Source organism: Macrotis lagotis, chromosome 1 (assembly GCF_037893015.1).
Source record: "Macrotis lagotis isolate mMagLag1 chromosome 1, bilby.v1.9.chrom.fasta, whole genome shotgun sequence".
Lineage (NCBI taxonomy): Eukaryota > Metazoa > Chordata > Mammalia > Peramelemorphia > Peramelidae > Macrotis > Macrotis lagotis.
In genome coordinates, this window is record NC_133658.1 from 564606397 (window position 1) to 564628577 (window position 22181).

The window sequence follows — 22181 nt, forward strand, 5'->3', positions numbered from 1 at the left end:
CCACATACCTCCCAAAGTAATTTTTCTTAGATTGGACTGTATCATTCCTCTATCCAGTCAATTCTGGTATTTCCCTATTGTTTTTAGAATCAGATATAAATTCCTTTTTACCTTTTGAACTTCATAACTCTACCTTAATCTGTCTTTCCAGTCTTATTGGACATTATTCCCCTGCTGTATCATATAATCTAGCTCAAGTGGCCTTTCTGTACTTCACATATGATATTCTTTCTTTTGTCTCTGCCATTGAAAGTACGAAGTGCCCTCATTCCAAGAAGGCACACCTTCCTCCCCAGGCCTCCAAGAATTTTTCTCTTCCTTTGAGACAAAGCTCTAGCACCACCATTTTTACTTGAAGCCATTCTTTGTCCCGTCAATTTATAGTGCCCTCTCTCAACTGCCTCTTATTTAATAACTTTGTATTTATTTCTGGTTATTCTGTATATGCATTATACACATCCCTGTCATCTCTGCCATTAAAATGTAAGACCTTTGTTTTGCCCTAAATTTAATCCATATCTCCAGTCCCCAGGACAGTGATTGGCACAGAACAGAAACTTAAGTTCTTGTTGATGGATAGATTGAGAAATCAAGCCAATAGAGTCTATCCTTTGAACAGTTATTAATAGAAGTCAGAGTTTCTGATGCATTTGTTTATAATTCTTTCCAGAGAAGGAAAACCATACCTGGAATCTTCAGCGAACAAAGAATCTTAAAGTGACTATTGTTCCTTCCATTAAAGGTCAGTTCTGCCACTGGAGAATGATACAGAATTTCTTCCTAAGGGGGAGACACGGTAGCAATTTCTGTTCCACCTTTTCTTTTTCTCTTCTGGGATGACTGGGATGCCAAATATATAAGGAAATCAGAGATAAAAAAGAATGGGGGGTTTTTTGGTTTAGGCTTTACAGTTCATTTTAGTTCAATATGAGATTTATGAAACAGAGTACTGAACTGCATCATACTATTTTTTTCTAAAGAAAAGGAGCAAGAATTGTGGAGTTGCTTATTGTGATTCTAGACCCAGTTTCCTATAGGAGGAGTAGGAAAATGTCTATGTCTGAACTCAAGAAACTTTGTTATCTCCTAACAGAAATCACTGTTGGCTTTTGAATGGAAATAATGGAAGTTAGGAAGCAGTAGGTACCCCAATCCCAGGCATAATGGATAATAGTCATTCAAGTATTAAAACTGATTATAAAGTATTTCCCATTCCCTTATCCTTCCCCAAATTTGACTACATTTGTTTTTCCTTCAGAATCTGTTTATGTGAAGGCCATATTACTCAGCTTCCTTATATTCTTCTCCTTCTACTTGGGGTCTCTGCTTGTTGCTTTTGTACACTATGTCAGGTAAGTAAAAAAACTTCAAGTCACACCTTGAACCCTTTCTTTGCTGCAACTTCTAATGTAGTTTGTGAAACTTCAAAAACAATCTGGGAATGATCTGGAAATAATTCTCTCTGAAGGGAAGGAAAGTCATTCACCAGGGACCTTTTCTTTTTCAAAATCCTGGAATTGTTACCATAAGTCAAATAGAATATAGAAATTCTGAAATTCTTCCCAGCATAAACAATTCAAAGAAGTTCTACTCTCATATGTCATCATGGCATGGAGGAGACCCTGGGTTCTCCAAAATTGTACTGGCAGAGCACAAACACCAACAGGTTCTTCTATGGTGGCAAAGTTTCAACTGCCTCTACTCACCAAAGATCAGCCCAGATAAATACAGGAAGGTTTCAACACCAGTAGAATAGCTGCTTGGTACTAAATTTTTTTGGCCTTGGCAACCTATAAAGCCAGCATCATTGTTAATATAATTGTTAAGATGACAAATTGTTAAACATCAAAATGTACTATGGACTGCCACTCCTTTCAGTGTTCCTTGTAATGTAAGAATTTCAGTAATGTCTTTTACATTTCAATTGTTAGGATATTAACTCTTGTTGGGTTGAACTGAACTACTCCCTAGGTTCCCCCTCTCCCCTGCCACCAGCCATGGAGTTTACCTTGTGAGAACCCCCATTCCATTCAAGCTGGACCTTAGCATCTATACTGACCTTGCCCACTTCCACAGGAATCCATGACATGAAAGACAAAACAAACAGCCAGACTGAAGTGGGGTTTTTTTTTTGTCCTGATTGCCAAGGGCTACTGGGATCTCATGACCAAGCTTTGCTACCTCATTCTGTCTTCTTCCCCTCTCCTAAAAGTGTAAAAACTTTTTCATGGATCTCTTTCATTGAGAACTCCACTGGGCATCCTCCAAACTGGTTCTCAATTAAAGATGATATATTCCTCATCTCCTAGCTTTGATCTATTTCAGGACTTGACAAAGCAAAGAAAAATAAAGAGTGATTCTCAGTTCTCCTTTCATTTGTATAGTGACTTTGGCAAAAGAAGCAAAGAGTACTAAAAAAAACCCAGTTTTTAGGTTGTCAATTATTGATACTCTAGATATAAAAAGATCAATGAAGGAATACGTTACAGAGGAAAATTAATCCTGTCAGTCTTGACCTTCTTGTGAAACCAAAAGGAAATTACTGAGAAACAGAAAGATTATTTACAGGTTCTCCCTTGAGAAGTAAATAAAGGAATTGGCGGAGCCGATTTTATCATGTATCCAAAGGCAAGAGAAAACATCAATTTAGATTGAAGTGCTCACACAGACACACACACATATACACACACAGACATATGCGTGTATGTGTGTATACATATATATATAGTAAATAGATTATCATGAAGATACCTACAGCTTATTCATCAACAACTATTTAAGAGAATGAGGGAGTAGAATTCAAAGACTATAGGATTATGAATTTAAAAGTAACCCTAGAGGTCACTGAATCTAACCCCATCATTTTACATATGTGTTCAGCACTGATTGGATAAGTGACTTGCTTAGGGTCACATAGCTAGTTTTCCAAGGTAGAATTTGTACCCAAGTCTTCCTGATTCCTAGTCTAGTGCCCTATTCACTATAATATCATTAAAGCCCACAGTCAGACCTCAGATTAAACCACATACTTTAATATTTGCCAGTTTCCAAAAGAAAGGAAGGAAGAAAAAGAAAAAATAATCCTAGCAAGATGGGCAACAACACCAAAAATTGGAAAAATGTGGCTCAGAAGTAAGAAATAAGAGCAGTAAAAGATGTGTAGATTTTACAGAAGCTTCATGCTTGTTTATCATGAAGGTCTTTCTTCAAGAAGAAAGCTAAGTGATGTTAGATAAAGCAAGTACCAGATAAAATAAAATTAATTACATTTCAATGGGCAGGAAACAACTAGCTACAACCACAGACTGCAGACAAATAATAGGTTGATATATGAAGTTTTCTTGGTCACTTTTTTTGGAATCAATAAGGTCTGAAATGTTTTTCTAAGCCTTTTTTATACCCCACTTTGACACCAAGGTATTTTCTTGAGCTAATCTACCAAACATCCAAACTCCACTACAGATAGAGTGCAATTGCAATTCCCATGGGCTGGTCATGTTGTTCAAATGTCAAATGTACACTTGCAAAAAATATTATTTTATGGAGAACTCACTCAGTGCTCCCATGGTAGGTCAAAAAATGTGACATAAGGATACTTTCAAAGTCTCTCTTGAGAATTTTGGAATTGATTTTGAAATATAAGAGACACAGGCATCATCAGAAAAGGTGCTGTGTTCTATGAACAAAGTACATTTGAAGTACCTCAAAAGAAACACAAGATATGCAGGTTTAGAGAATCCACACCAAATTTTCACATGGCCTACTTGTGCCCAACCTATGGTAGAGCATACTGACCTCATATTGTTCTGATCAGCCAAAGGCAAGACATATTGTTGATGCTTAACAGTGATGTCATTTTGGGTCTCTTCAAGAACAAAGGACAATAACCAAATACTTGGTAATTTTATCCCTCCTGCTTTTTTCTCTTTTTTTTTTATTTTTTCTGTCTTTCTGTCTCTTTCAAATTCAATATATATATATATATATATATAGTCTACATACTTTCTTATGTTTATTCATCTTAGTAATTATGTATTCTCTGTAAGCTCCACAAGAACTGTGATATGAGGACCCATGTATGATAATTCTTGATGGAGAAGACATGATTTTTGCAAATGTTTTCCATTTTTTTTTTCCATTTGTGGCCTTCTTTCTGTTTTACTTAATTATACATATTGCCAGGTTTTCTTTAAACTGGCCTCTACTGCCTCTTTCTGCTTTTTGAGAAGATCCTGCTCATTATCATTCATCATCCTTCTTCATAAGATTTTTATAGATGGCGTTTTTATTCCTACTCCTTTTTGCCTTTGTCAGCCATCTTTCTCTGGCAAGTAAGTCAAATGTTTGCTTGATTAGGGTGATTTCTGGGCTCTTTGTTCTCCTTGTTGCAGCAATTAATTTTCAGTAGTCTAACTTCTAAATAAAATTGAACCAGTATTGTCCATTTCCCATTTTCTATTTTTGATATTTATTTAATTTAGAACTAAATCTTTATATATATATATGTATATATATATATATATATATACCATTACTTTTTCAAGAATATCAATTTTGATCTTGTATATAGTAAGTGCTTTAAAAATGCTTCTTAGAATTTGATATTGGTCTATTAAAGAATGTCTATTGTCTTGTGTTATTCAGTTAATAGACAGTTATTGTCCTATGTTGTTCAATTAACAGTGCAACTGGTTCTTCAATATGCATATTTTGGACAACCACTGAGAATGGAAGGAAATCTAGATTAAAATTTAACAGACCAAGGCTATCAAACTGGTTTGCTTCTGGGAAATTATACATTTCTATTAATAATCTCAAGCTTCTATTGGAAGGTTAGCATTTCTTTCCACAGTAATTCTATATAGTTGCAAATCATGGAATATCACAATTTCTGAAGAATTAGAGTTCCAGGTCACCCAAAGGACAATGAGAAAGACATTGTAGGTATGAGCAAGTTATAACACATTACAAATGAAGAACTATACAAGAAAAATAAAGACTGGAAAAAAATGAAAGTCAGAAAACAAGAGGGAATTATAACTGATAGACAGGCTGTGTCCTTTGGTATTCACACAATGTGAAGAAGTCAAAGAGAAAGACCCAAAGGGTGATGGGTGGTTTTCTGGGAGAAAAATTACAGGAAGACATGTCACTCTGGATCAGAAGTCTTAAATGACTTGTGAATGGAGAAAGAACTCCCATTAATGGGATCACAGATCCATCTAAAAATCATTTTTTAAAAAATAGAGCATAGAGCTTAAAGTAGAAATAGAGTAGAAAAAATTAAAATGGAAACTTGAAAAGATCATGAAAAACAATAGCAACACAAATTCTTTCTAAGGAAGGCTCCATAAACACTGAGGAGGAAAGAAGGGAGGAAAAAAAAAAACATTTTTTTAAAGTCTTTGTTCATTTTCTCTGATTAGAGGTTCTAGAAAAGAAGTTAGAATTTCTTGTAAACCATTCCAAAATCTGAAGTTGATTTTTTCAAAGAGAAGGTTCCAGTCTTTGTACTTTGTATATACCCACTCAGAAACAATTGCAAAAGAACAGCAAAGAATTTCATGATAAGCAAATGATACTTTCCCTCCTGAACATGCAAAAAGAAACAAATGTAAACAGTTCTATGACTGATGGACTGGACTGGCTAGCTCCCTTTGGACCCAAAGTTAGTGTCTGCCTATGAGATAAGGTTTAAGAAGTGCCTTAAGGCTATCTTGCCTCACAATATCCTAATTCATTGATCTGGTAGGGAATCTTTGGGGAATGTCTGAATGTCTTCAAAAGAAATCCCTGGAGAAATGAAATTTCAAAAAAATCAAAACAGGAGTGGCTAGGTGGCACAGTGAATAGAGCACCAGCCCTGGAGTCAGGAGTACCTGAGTTCAAATCCAACCTCAGACACTTAATAATTACCTAACTGTATGACCTTGGGCAAGTCACTTAACCCCACTTCCTTGCCAAAAAAAAAAAGAAATCAGTAGACCCAACTTCCTACTCCAAAACTGGACAAATCGATTAAATTTTTAGATCCCCAGTTTCCTTATCTGAAAAAATGGGAGAAATTATCGTTGTCTTGAAGACCAAATGAGACAATGCAAAGGAAAGCTCTATTGTATATAAGTAAAATTGTTGTTATTATCATTGTCATTCTGATAATGGTCACCTGGAAGAGGTAACCCATTATGTCAATATTATATCAGCTATATGAATTAATCAAATTAGCAGAATCCTAAGGGAAGAGTGACTTAAGGAGATGAAAAAGGAAAGTCTAGATTGGGTTGCTACCTTAGGGACTCTGAGCAAACTCTGTGTAGGACACAGTGTGAGGACAGTGAATATGTAGGGAGAAAGAAGTAGAGAAGTTACCTAGGATAAACCTTCCTGCTTCATAGTTTCATCTTGGATGGGTTTTGTCCAATTCTCAAGAGAAATTCCAGAATAGTTCTAAGAAAGCTCTAGTCTGAAGATTTTCATTTTTAATGACTATGATTTCTGTTTCTTTGGTAACATTTTTACAGGAAGACAAAAACTAACATGACTACTATGTAAAAATTCACTGACTCATTTTGAACCTAGTAAGGAGCATAATTTTTTTTAATTGTGTTGTAGAGCCCTGTACTGAAACTTCAATTTGCCAGATTTTTACTGCAGTTAAATGCACAAGCAGAGATTCTTGCCAAATATAGACAAACTGAAAATAGAAATCTGGAGACATAAGGCCTATTGGCAATCTAAATAGGAAAATAGAATGAGGAAAAATGGTAACAGGAGGAAAATTCTTGCTTCGCTGCACCAAATAGAAATAGTGTAAAGTTTTCTAACACCAAATTTTTCCTCTAGGTCTAACAGCATTTGCTCAGGAGGTCTTTATTTACAATCTATGATTCTTATAGCAGAGATTATAATGTTAGAGTAAAATATACATTGGCAATACATATATATATATATATATATATATATATATATATATATATATATATATATAATGTGTGTGTTGGAGTGGAGGGATTAGTTTATAATATCCTTATATAGATTCCTTTTCTGGATAGATAGAAACATATAAAGACATAACATATATGTATGCATTTACATATATATATAATATACATATATATCCACATATATATTTCTCTCTCTCTCATAGCTTTCTACCCTCAAGACATTTATAACACCTACTCTATACCGAACAGCATCAATCAATTTGATAGTGATTATAAGTTCTGTATATTGGGTCAATAGTTTGTCAATTGTCCTTCTAGAAAAAGGTCTATCAGTTCCAGTTTTTACGGGAAAGAGCATCAGATTGGAATGAAAAGATCTGATTCAAATATCAGCTTTGCTATTTACTACCTGTATAATCTTGGGCTTCCACCCTCTATGCTTCAGTTTCTGTTTTCCCTTATCTGTAAAATAGGGGCATCTTCCTAGAAATCATCCAAGATTCCTGATTCCTTCTTGTTCTAAATCCAAATTATCCTAATATAATGAAATCCATAAATGCCTTATCCAAAAGCATATTAAGATATGTGACCCTGGCTATGGGTCATTTTCTTTTTTTAATTTATTTTTTTCTTTTTGCTCAGTTGGTCACCCAAGCATTGTGACAATGAACAGCTCACATTTGCATAGTGATTTAAGTTTTACAGGATGCTCATTAGCACAGGCAGATATGCTGGTTATCACAGAGATCACTGACAGAAAAAACAAATCAAAACTCCTTCCAGAAAAGATTTCCATCTGTTAATGTGTTGTAACTGAATAAACACATTAGTGCCAAGAAGCAAATCAGACATGGATATTTATAAGTCTCATGGAATTAATTAATGACATAAAGTGAATTAATTAACTTCTTTTTAATACCTTGAAGATGAAAGAAGATGGGATAAATATTAAGTGTCATTATTACTCTGGAAGCTTATCACAACATTTTGAAGCCTGGTAGCATAAACAGAGCAGGCTAAACAGGATCTTTTGGAAATTAGTAAGGATTATTGTATACAATTGTACAAAACCAGTGAGAAATTCTTAGTCAGGGTCACAAATTTGAATCTCCCTTCTACATTACTAGTGTGACTCTTGAGACAAATCCCTTAACTTCTGGGAGCCTCAGTTTTCTCACTTATAAAATGAGGATAATAATGACCATAGTTGTTGTTCAGTTGTGTCCAATTCTTTGTGACCTCATTTGGGGTTTTCTTGGCAAAGATACTGGAATGGTTTGCCATTCCCTTCTCTAGCTCATTTTACAGATGAGATAAACAAGGTTAAGGGACTTGCCCATAGTCACACCCTTAAGTGTCTGAGGCCAGATTTGAACTCATGAAGATGAGTGTTCCTGACTTTGGGCCTGGCACTCTATACACTGTGCCACTTAGCTTCCCACTGGCTATAGTACATACCTCATAAGGTTAATATGTGATTCAAATAATATAATGTAAGGTACTTTGCAAATTTTAAATAAATATGTGTCAGTTACTAATATTGTTATTGTTATTATTATTATCAAAAAACTCATCATGAATTTGAATTTTCCCAGAACCCTCAGAATTAAATAGATGGGGCAGCTAGGTGGCACAGTTGGACAGAGCGCCAACCCTGGAGTCAGGAGATTCTGAGTTCAAATGTGATCTCAGATACTTAATAATTACCTAGCTGTGCGACCTAGGGCAAGTCATTTAACCCCACTACCTTGCAAAAACCAAAAGGAGAAAGAGAGAGAGAGAGAGAGAGAGAGAGAGAGAGAGACTGATTTAAGTAGTTGGGGTATTGGTTGGTACCCACTCACTGCCTTGACACTGCTGATCAGGAATTCTTGATAATGGTGGAAATCTGTGGTTTTCTCTGTTCTTAAAAATGTTTGTATATATCTTTTTACAGATTTCAGGGGAAATCCATGGATGGGAGATATTCTTCAAGTGATGGTAAGAAGAAACTTTGATTAAAAGAAGCTTCTGATGAACTTAGAATGATAGTAAATATTGCTCAGAGAAAAGGGGAAAATGATTAAAAAGCTTGTGTTTTCTTACCTCTCAAGCTTTGATAAGTTCCAAACCTTCTTTGAAGCAATACCCCAGAAGGTATGACATGATAGGATACTTTCTGAGGCAAACAAAGTTAATGGAAATTATGAAACCTACCTTGATTTTATTTATATTCTCAATAATCTGCCAATTATTGTGACACTGGATACAATGTCTCAATAGGTCAATAGGCTCAATAATTCAAAAGGCTGGTGGGTATAATGGAAAACACACTTGCTCTGCAATTAGATGATTTAGGTTCTGATGTTGCTACTTGTATGATCCTTGGCAAGTCAATTACCACCCTGGACCTTAATTTCCTTTTTTTAAGGTGAGGGAATTGGACTAGATGGCCTCTTGGGTCTTTCCAGTTCTAGATCACTGAGTATTATATTTTTAGAAGAAACTTAGAAATCATGAGTGCCCAGGAATAATACCATCACCAGAGGATCAGAGTATAGTATATTAGCCCTTAGCAAGAGCCACACTGAATGGCCAGTGTTTAATTATACAGAGTTCAGTCTGAGCAAAAGCCATTTTACTTCTATCTTGATATTTCCTTGAGCTAAAAATAATAAATGTAAACTAAATATATAAAGGATTTGACTTAGATCAAGAACCCTATCCTAGAAAATGACATTAATACTGAGGTGAAAACATTTATTTTACTCCCCCTCTTTCAACCAACACATGAAAAAAACACAAAGACAATCAAAATAAACAACTAGGAAAAAAATATGATCTAATTCCTTGAATTTGACAAATAAAGGTATAGTGGTCTTACTTGGGTCTTTTGGAAGTAAACATAAAACCTCTGAAGTCTAAACTCATTCCTCCAAACTGATGATCTAGAAGGTGGCATCAAGGACTGGTGGGTGGTAGTTAAACAGTCTTCCTTTTGACACCATCCAGTGTTTCCCTCTGCTTACTTCCCCCCCTCCCAGAATTTTGCCTCCTTATTTTTCATGTGTTTTATTGATTGATTACATTATTGATTCTATTAATTTCTTTGGTTCTTCCCTCAGTTTTAGATCCTTTTCCCTTAACAGTGTATTTTATATCCTTTAAAATATGAGCTTCTTAAGGGCAGGGAAATTCTTTGCTGAACCCGGTATTCACTAAGTAGTGTTTGGGTATTTTTTTTTAATCAACACAAGTCAGATTTGAACCAATAGAAGAAATGTGTTTGTCAAATGCGTTTTAAATGAAAATTAATAAAATATTGCTTGATAGGATTTCTTTTCCTTTTTTTTGCAAGGCAGTGAAGTTAGGTGACTTAGGAGGTCACATACCTGGGTAATTATTAAGTGTCTGAGGTCAAATTTGAACTCAGGTACTTCTGATTCCAGGCCTGTTGCTTTATCCACTGCACCTCCTAGTTGCCTCAGTGCTTGATGGGATTTGGAATCTAACTAGATCTTAATTCATTTAGGAAACTCCCAATAAGTGAATTCCTCTTCAGTGGAGATCTCATAACCATAGTGATGTTGTACAAGTTATTCCCATTCAGTTATGTTTTACCTATTGATCCCTTCTTCCCTGAGATTCTCTTCCTTAATCTAAATTAAAGTTCTCAGCCTGTACTGCAAAATTTTAAGATTTACAAGGGGGTGGCATGCATTGGGGCAGATGAAGGACACCATCAGAGAAAAGCAGTACATTATGAAGCCAGAATATTGTTCCAAAAAACAAAAATCTTATGGTTTCAGAATTAAATACTGTATGGAAAAATGCATAGCAAGAATTAAAATAGAGATGCATTATCAGATCCCATAGCCAAGACCAGTTCACCTGCCTCTGATAGCCCTCACTCCCCAACAAAGTTGTGGACTTCGAACCCAGGAGATACTAAGGAAACTTCCCAAACTTGTCTATCTCAAATCTCACATGAAGTTTCTAAATCCAAGGTTCTCTGTATGAACTGTGAGCCAGGCAGGGTATGAACATAAACTAAATGATGAATCTTTTTTTCCTTGACTTAAGTCTAGTCAGGGAAAGGAAGAACAAAGAATATAGAATCTCTGCTATGATTTCTCTTAAACCCTCTAAGATTTGAGTTTTTAAATCTCATAGAACTTATTTATGTCCTTAAATTTATCAGAACCTGTGTGTTAGCTACTAGTTATAAATATGCCATTTCCCAAATTTAGTTTCTAAGCATATTAATCTTAGATGAAAGTCTGGCAATAAGAGTTTAAATTTAAATTTTAAAAATCAAAATTTATAGCAACACCTGTTAGCAGCTTCTCTTTAAAGTTCTTAAAATTACTACCTCAAGCTTGTAAATCTCTGTAGGATTTATTTTGTTTTTTGTTTAAGTTTCATATATTTAAATATGAATACATACATCTACAAAAATTTAAAATAAGACTGATAGCCTTTTTCTAATATTTTGACTCAAAGATATACTTTTCATTAATATTAAGTAGACTAGTTTCTCCTTTAACACACCTAGCTACCCCCATTGTGTGTTTTTCTAATGTTTCTCAGTCCAACATTCCTACTTCATCTTCTTATGTTATATATTACATATTTATTATATATATTCCAGTCCCATTAACCCCTTAACAGCCAATGGAAGACATTGTAATATCTCAGAAATTTTAGGAAGGAGGGAAATAGCCCAAATTTTTAGAACTGATGTAGTTTATTTAATTTTATCCATTAAATGCATAAAATGTTTAAACAAATTCTAAAATATGTTTACTTATAATGCTGGTCTCAAAGCCTCACTACAAACTCATACTACATTATATAAAAGTAATTGCTGTTTCTTTTTGGCAAAATTGGAATCTCACAAGCAGAAGAATATGTTGTATAAATTAGTCTTATTTTAAAATTATGTACAAATAGGAAAAGGAAAATCTAGATCAAAAGGAGAAAGGACCATACCTTTGTGATAAGCCAAAGGAAAATCCCACTGTATATCAGTTTTTTCCTTTTGTGTTCAAAGATGATTAAAATCTTCACTAAAAATTATTCATTAAAAAAATTAGAAATAGGCAAGGAATCTGGTTTCTGACCATTAGAATTGGTGCATTGAATTGACCATTGATGCAATGAAAGCTTTCTCCAAGGAAAATAGCTTACTCCTAGTCCCCCTGCCCAGTTAAGCCAGATAGCCACTAATGAGACTTGACTGAAATACCGTCTTGGAATAATAATCGAAGATCTCCCTTATTAAAATATAGTAAATGTGACTTAAACTGAACTGATAAAATGGATTATGGGGCTCTCCAGTTTACAGAGAGAGTTTTATGGAAGGATGAAAGAAATGTTTGTAAGATGACCTGATATCTTGGAATAAAAATTGGTATGAGGAATAAGGGGGTATGGTGGCATCAAGGACCAGGGTAGGATCTCATAATTCAACTAGGTCTAGATCAGAATTGTAATGTAACCTGAGACTGGCAACTTTATGGCACAATAAATAGGGCACTGGACTTGGAGTTAAGATCTCAGTTCAAATTTAGCCTCAAATACTAGTTGTATGAACCTGGGGAGGTCACTTAACCCTTTTTGCCTCAGTTTTTTCATCTGTAAAATGAACTGGAGAAGGAAATGTCAGACCATTTCATTATCTTTGCCAAGAAAACCCCAAGTAGAGTCACAAAATTTTGCATGTGACTGAAATGACTGAATAACAACTGAGACTAACAAGACAAACTTGGGGACTAGATTTCAGAAGGGAAAAAAATTAAGAAGCATAGAAGGCACTGAAAGTCCTTGGCCTGAATTTCAAATGAATTTAGTAAATCTGATTAGAGGGGATTCATTTTCAAGTTCAAGTCAAACTATAGCATCTTTGAGGTCATCTTTGAGGTCCCTTTTAAGTGGTCCAACTTCTACCATTTAACTCTAGAGAAGAATAAGAAATAAAGGAAATGGGGGCTGTGTGTGTGTGTGTGTGTGTGTGTGTGTGTGTGTGTGTGTGTGTATGTGTGTGTGTCCCCTAAACTATGATATTTAAATAAACCAGTAGTGGCTAAACTTACCTAGTTATGATAAGCAATCTGTATTCTGTAAACTCATTTGTTTCTGTGCTTTTCAATCTTCTTGTTTCCACCCCACAACCACTGTTGGTTACTTAATAAGACTGAAAAGCCCTAACCCACTGTTGGCTGATTTAAATGAAAAATACATTTTCTTATACCTCAGTCGAGTTGCACAGAGTACTCAGTACACCCTTGGAGACCAGGTAGTGGCAGCACAGGGAACTCCAGAAGGACTGGGACTGACAGAGATGATGAAAAGAATTTCTTCTTACCTGCACTCTCATGAATTCCTGTCTTTGATTGAAGCACTGTCTGTGGCATAATTTCTTTTAGATGGATGCCCCTTGTGATGGTAATAAAAGCATTGCTGTAGCATTGACTCAGCCCAGCAGTTCCTTGATTGATCCTTCAGAGACTGTTGTACCATTCTTGTTTGTCTTGGGTATTTTATTCTCCTGTACTTATCTTTACTATAATGAGATGATTTTACTGAGAAGATGACAAAGGAACTAAGAAAAATTGACAGGATCTCAGAATGACATTTGTGATACACAAGTTTGTTCATGAAGATAACACTTAATATGCTAAATTTTTCAGGAGTCCAAGTCCCTTGTGTCTGAATGAATGAATGAATGAAGATTTTATTACATAATTTCTATGGGCAAAGCACTTTACTTAGAGCTAGAGATTCAAAAAGGAAATTAGAATAACTCTTATTCTCAAGGAAAGATGGGAGGAAGAAGAATCAAAAGGAAAAAGAACTTAAAAACACAATAAAAACTTCTACTTCCCATTATGTTGATGAGTTTCTGAGGTTCCTACTTTGAGTTATCCTATGAAATTGATCCATCCATAATTATGTTCATCATTATTTTGAAATATTTCAATGGATCTTTGACTTTTCATCAGTGTAGATATTTCCTTCAATTGTTACCCATCCATACATACCTATTCTGGATGACTCTTATTCAAATCTTCCCATTTGGTCCCCACAGGGAATCTACCCAGTTTACTTAGGTCTTCCTTACGCTCTCAACATCATAAGGATGTTAAGAGAGCACAAGGCTGCCTATCAGTTAGCCCTTGCTCTCATCAAGTGACCAACCCATTTTTTTTCACTTACATATGTCTTTGCATGAGGATCCTTTATCCCACTCCCCGCCCCCCATAATCCCACAATGGTGATGCCATAGCATTATTGTGCTGACTCTATACTCTGTCATTATCCTTTGTATTGTCCTTAATTTTAGTTCTTTAGAGTCATTAGGGTTCCTGTCTTATTGTCATACAATGATTATGAAGAAAAAAAGACATGATTAAATCTTATTAAACTACCAGCCTCCTACCCTCTCTCTTCCTTGCTTTACTTAGTATCAATTTAAGTTTTCCTTTACTGAAGTCTTGCTCCTAAGGAGGCTATCTTCTAGAGAGCTTAGAAGAAGCATATGCTTCACTTCATCACTAAACAGAAGGCTCTTGGGCATTCTGTCTCAGTGCTCATGATCTTGGGAACACTGAAGTTTCCCCTTTTTTCCCCTTTCCCCTCTGATATCCTGCTTCCTAAAGTCTTCACCACAACACATAAAAGACTGTGAGAAATTTCAGGTACATAGTAGGCACTTAATAAATACTTGGTGATTTGAATTACAAACTACTTATTGTCAATTAAATTATAGGTGTGTACTTTGTTATTCAATTCAGTTTGAGAAGTCTTAACATAATAAAACTAGATTTTCCTAGCCACCACTGATTTTACCAGCCATTTCCTTCTTGATTCTATCTCCAGTATAGATAGAACTTTCTTTTTTGATGAGGTCTGTTGCTAATTGAAACTGTTAGGCACTTTAGAAAGGCATCTCAATGGACATATCTAGTAGCAATCCTGATTTCCAAATTTCTCTGAAATTGTTTCTCTTTTTTTTCTGGATTTTTTTTTATCCTTTTATGTATGTATGTAAAAAGGAGTTGTATAAAATAAGGCTGGAAAGGTAGGTAAGAGCCAGATTCTGTAATCCCTGAAATATCAGACTTAGAAGTATTTATTTTCTCCAAGAGCAATGGGGAGCCATTGGAAATTTTTGAGTAAGGAATGTGATACCACAGGGATAGTGGTGGTATGAATCTACTAATTACAGGACTCTGGAAATACCAATTTATTTGAATTATATCCAGATGGATATAAGATGATGGAGGGTGGTGTTAGGGTAGCTGGCTATTTTATCTTGAAACACCGGGTAGCTATATAACAGGATGGGAGGTGAAGATATCAGAAAACTCAAATGAGAGGTTTGGCTAGTAAATTTTTGGAGATCTAGTCCCCAAGAAGCATTGAGTGTCTCATATATCTTCAGTCCAGGATGGTGTAGGTTAAGTTATACCCAGAATATATTTCATATGTTGAGACATGCGTGGCTTTATGTCAGATCTGATTTCTGCAGACCCAAGCTGAAGTCTATGTTGGCAGATCCAGACAGAGGCATTTTCATCTGAATCAGAGGACTAGGAAGGAAAATTGTTATCTCCCTTTTGATTAGACTGAAATTGGGCAGTTAGCATTCTCCTTAAAGTCAGAAGAAAATATCAAGGCTAGCAAGCTCACAAGTTACTAAAATAATAGCTAATAATAACATTTATATAGCTCTTACTATGTGGCAGGCTATCATCTTTTCATTTAGTCTTCCTGACTCCCAAGATCAGAGTTCTATCTAGCTACCTCACTGACCTAGAAGGAATTATAGGTCAAAGTTAAGATTATGGTTAGAAAAAGCTATTAGGGAAGCAATAAAAAATTAGTGGAGAAATATAGATATACATGTTGGGAGTTTATTCTTTTTTTAAAAAAAAGAATTACTTCCAAAGGATTAGTTGTTTTTGTTATTTTTATGAAGCTTTGACTAAATTTTGCTATTTTAAATAGGGGAATCTATTTTCATATGAACAAAATTGTGCAATTCATAGGTAGGACTTGAGTCTCAAGAAAGGCCTTTCAAGTCTGGTAATAAAATGACATATTACTGCCCCCTGATGGCAACATACTAAATTTCTGGTGCAATTTTTTTGGATGCAAGCTCTGGGGTTGAAACTACAAAATTAAAGCCTTAATATGACAACTTCATAAAATCAAACTTGTCTCTTATTTAATCTGTATATCCCTGAATTTCATGAATCAAATTGAATTCAGCTTTGTTCTAGTCAAAAGGACAGAGCATTAGCATTCTAAAAATAATATACATATTTGATATTTCATATTTAGAGTTAGAAAGCAGCTATTTTTATTACTTCCTCATTTTATAGGTATGGAAACTGAGGTCCAGAGAAGAGTTATTACTTGTTCAAAGACACATTGGTAATAAATAGAAGAGATGTAATTCTAATCTAAGTCTGTCTTCTGACTCCAAATCCAATGTTTTTGTTATTATACCAAGGAAGGGGCTTCAATCCAATCCATAAAATAATTTGAGGGGGAAGAACTTATATCATATTCTTCATTCAGAATCACCCAATCTCAGAGTTGGAAAGGACCTCAGAGTTCATCTGCACTCTTTGTGACCCCATTCAGGATTTTCTTGGAAAAGATACTGGAGTGATTTGCCATTTCCTTCTCCAGATCATTTTATGGAAGAGGAAACTGAGGCAAACAAGGTTAAATGACTTGTTTAGGGTCACATAGCTAATAAGGGTCTGAGGTTGAATTTTTTCCTTTTTTTTTAAGGTTTTTGCAAGGCAAATGGGGTTAAGTGGCTTGCCTAAGGCAACACAGCTAGGTAATTATTAAGTGTTTGAGGCCGCATTTGAACTCAGGCCCTCCTGACTCCAGAACCAGTGCTCTATCCATTGTGCCACCTAGCTGCCCCTTGAGGTTGAATTTTAACTTAGGTTCTCTTGACTCCAGGTCCAGTATTCCATCCACTGAATCACCCAGCTGCCCTAGCAGAAGTCACATTTAAATAAAAACTCCCTTTACAACTCTTTTAGTAAGTCCTAAGTCTTGTAGTGAGGAAAATAACTATTTACTGGGGCAACCTACTCAATTTTTTTAAATTATAGCTTCAACATTTTCATTGTGAAAACAAAATAAAACTGACTCATTGGTCCTTTCCCTCTTTGTCTCCTTCAGATACAAAATGCTTACATCTCTGAATGGCCAGCATCCTCTTAGATCTGCAATTGAGTTTAATACATTCTTCTCAGTGTCCTTGGTTTTTCCTTGAATTATTAATTTTACTTGATTTCAGCTTCCAGGTATAGGGAATTTCTCCCTAACCACATAAAGAGTATTTACCAGGTCTCTAACCAGGTCAGTCTGTGAGACTGCTTTTTTTTTTTTAAGACAAATCAAGGTTAAGTGACTTGCTCAAGATCACATATGTTGGAGTCTGGATTTGAACTCAGATCCTCCTGACTATCCCCTGCATCACCTAACTGCCCCCACTTCTTGATGTTTTGTGGGATTAGGGACTACTATGTCAGTAACAACATTGTCAGACAAAAAAAATCCTCCTTCTTTAAAAGAACATTCGTAATTAAGATTTGCCTTCATGTCAAGATGAGGCAGTTCCATCTTTAGACTCCCTATAAAAATGCTCATGCATATTTCTTCTAGGGGCTGATCAGGCAAAAGAAGACCAATTTCTCTTCCATAGTCAGCTTTTCAGGACATGAAGAAAACAATTATATTCCCTTTATCTTGTTTTCTCCAATCTAAACACCCAGTCTCTGTGACATGGTTGAGGACTTTGACCATTCTGATTGCTCTTCAGTTATCAATGTTACTAGTAAAATATATTACCCAGAACTGGATAAATAATGCAGCTATACCTGGCACATAAAAAGTTGTTGATTTGAATGTAACAGAGTACAGAAGATGGTGTCACCTCTCTTGTAAACACCATGCCTCTCTGAATGAAGCCTAAGAATGAGTTATCTTCTGTTGGCTGCCATGTTTCACTGTTGAATATTGTTGTTTTTTGTTGATTTGCTGTTGATTACAGAAATTCACCAAAACCACCAGATCTTTTTTTTCAGACTAAGTATTCCTCCCTTCTTTTGATTTCATGAGGTTGATTTAATATCTCTTTAGTAGAGAAATTAAAAAAAAGTATAATTTAAGACCAGTTTTCTTCATAAATCTTCTGATCCAATTACAATGCCTCAGCCCTACCTCAGAGCTTTTCACATAATATGTAACTGGTTCAAATAATTTGAAAAATCTTCCTCTGCTCCAGAGGTAAGATAAAGTGACCCCCCCCCCTGTCTACTTCAGCCTGGGGTCTGAAATACAGAAATGGGTGAACACTGAGCTGGAAGAATTTAGGCTAGAGACAAGTAAGACCACTCCTGTGTCTTACTGTACAACATAAAAGGAAATTCAGTAAAGTTGTACAGCTTCACTACTCAAAATGACGTCTCATCTGTCTAAAGTGATTTAGTTATAAAGTGATTTAGCCACAAATAAGATGGCCTCTTGAGGCCCTTTTCAAATTGACTCCTCTAACAGCTATCAGCCAACAAATTAAAGGTACAATATTTTGGGATACTAATTAGTCATGGTGAATCATACAATGTCAGAATTGAAAGGGACTTTAATAGAGATAATCTAGTCCAAACCCCTAGTTTACATTGGAGAAACTGAGGCTTAGAACATACTCATGTTTCTTCCAAAAGGATAGTTGTCCCATAGGAGTCCATACAATATAAAATATAACCAAATCAACCCCACTCCAAGGGATATACTTTCTGGAGCCAAACTTGTCTTTGGAGACAGCATAACTGTTTGCCAGCTATCTGTTGGCTGGCATTCATCTCAAATATGTCTCTCTGTGGAATTTATAGACTCCCATGGAAACACAAAAAGAAAACTAATTTAGCTTGCCACTGTCTTTTCAGCTTTATTCTTTTGGGCTTCTTCCCAACTTTTCAATTCTTTTTTTCCCATTGTACTGTTTAAATTAGCAATCAGTGAATTATGAACCAGCCTGAGAGGATTTACTAGTTTTTCTGGTTAACATAAAGAAAAAAAAAAACCAGTTCTCACAACCAGGAAGAAATGGTTTTGCAGAGAGATGGGGGGAAGGGAGAGAGATAGAATACAATATTCCAAATGAATTTCTAATCAGCATACACTTTCTAATTGAAGCATTTGAACTAAACATGGATTAATGACTCAATTTGATTGCCAATTAATTCCAAGAAAAGTTTCCTAGATATTTGTACTAAAATAGTTGCCAAGGCTACAAGGTGAATTGATGATAGAACCCAAAAATCCTCCTTTCCTGGTCCAACTAATGCTGTTTCCTCCTTAGTTTGGTTCTTGTGGAGCCAAATGGCTCTACTCGAAGCAATGCCAGTAGAGGTCTGAAAAGTTCCATCATGATGCAAAGGCTTTTAGTTTGGTCCTAACAATAGACTATATTGCTTTCTAAAGCCTAGCCTACCTGAAGTGGGAGGAGCTCATTATCTTTGGGCTATTCTTCAACTTGACAAGCCATGAAACAAAGAGAACCACAAAATGATCTTCTGTGAGTCCCCCTTGAGTTTCTGCAGAGATTTTGCTAGAGGACTGGAAAAGAGGCAGAGGATATGAAGAGCCAGAGAGTTTTAAAACTATTGATACTAACTGAACTGTTGGTATCTCAAATGTGAGATCCTTATACAGTGGAAAAACAAGTGAGAATTCTACTGGAGGACCTGAATTAATAAATATTGACATTCTTGCTGTGAATAAAACCTAAAGATTTAAGGCACTTGTATGAAAGTGGAAGTAGTCTTATAGTTCTTCTTAGAGAAGCAAATAAAGAAGTTGGCAGATTTGATTTCAAAGACAAGAAACATCAATTCATGGGACACTTGATCACTTTATGACTGCAGTGCTTATACTGAGCATTTGTAAAATGACTAGCCTTCAGGATACTGTAGTATATGTACAAACATTTGTTACAGGGATTGAGGGAGAGAATATGTACAACTAAAACCTACTAACAAATCAACAAATACTTCAATACTCAACAACTTCCATGGAAATGTGGTATAGGAAACAAAATATTTGAAGGAAAATTTTACAAGATTAAGAAACAAAAGAAACTTAAAGTTTTCAGGCTACACAAAAGCTCCAAAGAATTTGGAGGTGCTGAATGTGATTAGCACCAAATAACCTCACAAAACATAAAACCAACTAAATCCTGATGGGTTAATATTGGTTAGTGATATGAGTATCATTCATTAATCAGTATATATATATATATATATATATATATATATATATATATAATCAAACCATTGACTTGACTTGTTGGGGGGAAAAAATAAAAATCAATACCAAGTTGGAAGAATGAATTTAGAAAGGGGAAACCCCATTTTGTCAAGACTTAGCCAAAAATAGCTTTAACACTAGGAATTCAAGTAGAAAATCAAGGCAGTTCATAATCCTAGAACTCATGTTCTAATTGGGGAGCCAATGTACATAGTGGGGTTCAGCTGCAGGGAAAATGATAACACCTGATGGTCATCCTTCTTAGTGGAAGGACTATAGTTAGTGACTGTCAGCTCATAAAAGTGGTAGAAACTTAACCACAGCATCTCTGTCTACTTCACTCTACTCATCTTTATTCTAGTTCAAGACTTTACCATTTCTTGCCTGAATAGCATTTCAGTTGGTTTTCCTGATTTTATTTTCTTTGCCTCCAATCTATTCTTCATATATACATCTTCCATCTCCTTCCATCTTCTAAGCAGCTGTTAAATAAACATTTCTTTTTTACTTTATATTTTTTTTAGGTTTTTTCCAAGGCAAATGGGGTTAAGTGGCTTGCCCAAGGCCACACAACTAGGTCATTATTAAGTGTCTGAGACCGCATTTGAACCCAGGTACTCCTGACTCAAGGGCTGGTGCTTTATCCACTGCGCCACCTAGCCGCCCCCAAATAAACATTTCTAATCAGTCAGGGAACATTTATTCAATGGAAATTTTGTGACAAATACTGTGCTAGGTTCTAGGAATAAAAAAATAAAAAACCCAAGGTGAAACCATACCTTCAGTCAAGGAACTTACAATCAATCTGTAGGAAATATGTGTGCATATATATGGCTTATGAAAGTATATATACATATATATATATGTTTGTGTATGTGTGTGTATACATATGTGGTTTATAAAGGCATATACATATATATATATATATATATATATATATATATAGAGAGAGAGAGAGAGAGAGAGAGAGAGAGAGAGAATACACAAATTAGATACAAAACAGTTTTGCAGGGAAAACAATTACAATTGAGGGGATCTGGAAAAGCATTATGTAGAGGGTAACATGAACTAAGCCTTGAAGGAAAACTGGATATTTAAAGAGGAGAAAATGAGGGGAGACTATATTCAAAACAAGAGAGTCAGCCAATGTAAAGACAGGTCTGGAGAGAAAAGATGGTGTATATTGTGTAAGAAATATTAGGAAAGCCAATTTGACTAAATTGCAGTAGGCATTAAAGGGAATAATGTGTAATAAATCTAGAGAGGTAAGCTGGAGCCAGGTTTTGAAGAACATTTTTTATTTTAATTTTTATTCATGTTTTATTTTGAATCACCTTTAGTTCTAAAAATCAAATGCAAATTTATAAAAATGTTTTTTTCTCTCTTTATGACTTCTACCCTCCCCATTGTAGAGGCTAAAAAAGAAAGGAAAAAAAACCCTTGTAACATATATACATTATCAAGAAAAATAATTTCCCACATTGTCTACATCTAAAAAATATCTTATTCTATACATAGTTAAATACCTCTCTGTCAAAATATGGGAAGTAGGCTTCTTCATCAGTCTTCTGGAATTGTGAATGGTTATTTCATTGTTCAGAGTTTCCAAGTCTTTCAAAGCTGTTTTTGTTCACAAAATTGTTTTATAAATTGTTTTCCTAGTTTTGCTCACTTTATTCTATATCAGTTCATAAAAGACATCCTGAGGTTCTCTTATGAAACCACCCCTTTTCATTATTTTCATAATATAACACTATTCTAGTATATTTGTGTGCCATAACTAGTTGAGCCATTTCCCAATTGATGGGTACCACTCTCAGCTTCCATTTCCTTGAAACTACATATTTTGGTTTGGGTTTTTTTTTTTTGGTACATGGGTCATTTTTCCTTTCTTTGATACCTTTGAGTAATAAG

General features: G+C 35.1%; 1 protein-coding gene across 5 annotated transcripts in view; it reads left to right on the forward strand.

The window, feature by feature from the left end:
• Positions 1 to 22181, forward strand: part of SIDT1 (SID1 transmembrane family member 1) — a 214118-nt gene that overhangs the window by 130498 nt on the left and 61439 nt on the right. For all 5 annotated transcript variants that reach the window (XM_074214532.1, XM_074214531.1, XM_074214533.1 and 2 more), the window contains 3 exons: positions 671 to 742; positions 1259 to 1352; positions 8881 to 8924. In XM_074214532.1, coding sequence (XP_074070633.1) covers positions 671 to 742; positions 1259 to 1352; positions 8881 to 8924 — 210 coding nt within the window. The remainder of the gene's footprint in view (positions 1 to 670; positions 743 to 1258; positions 1353 to 8880; positions 8925 to 22181) is intronic.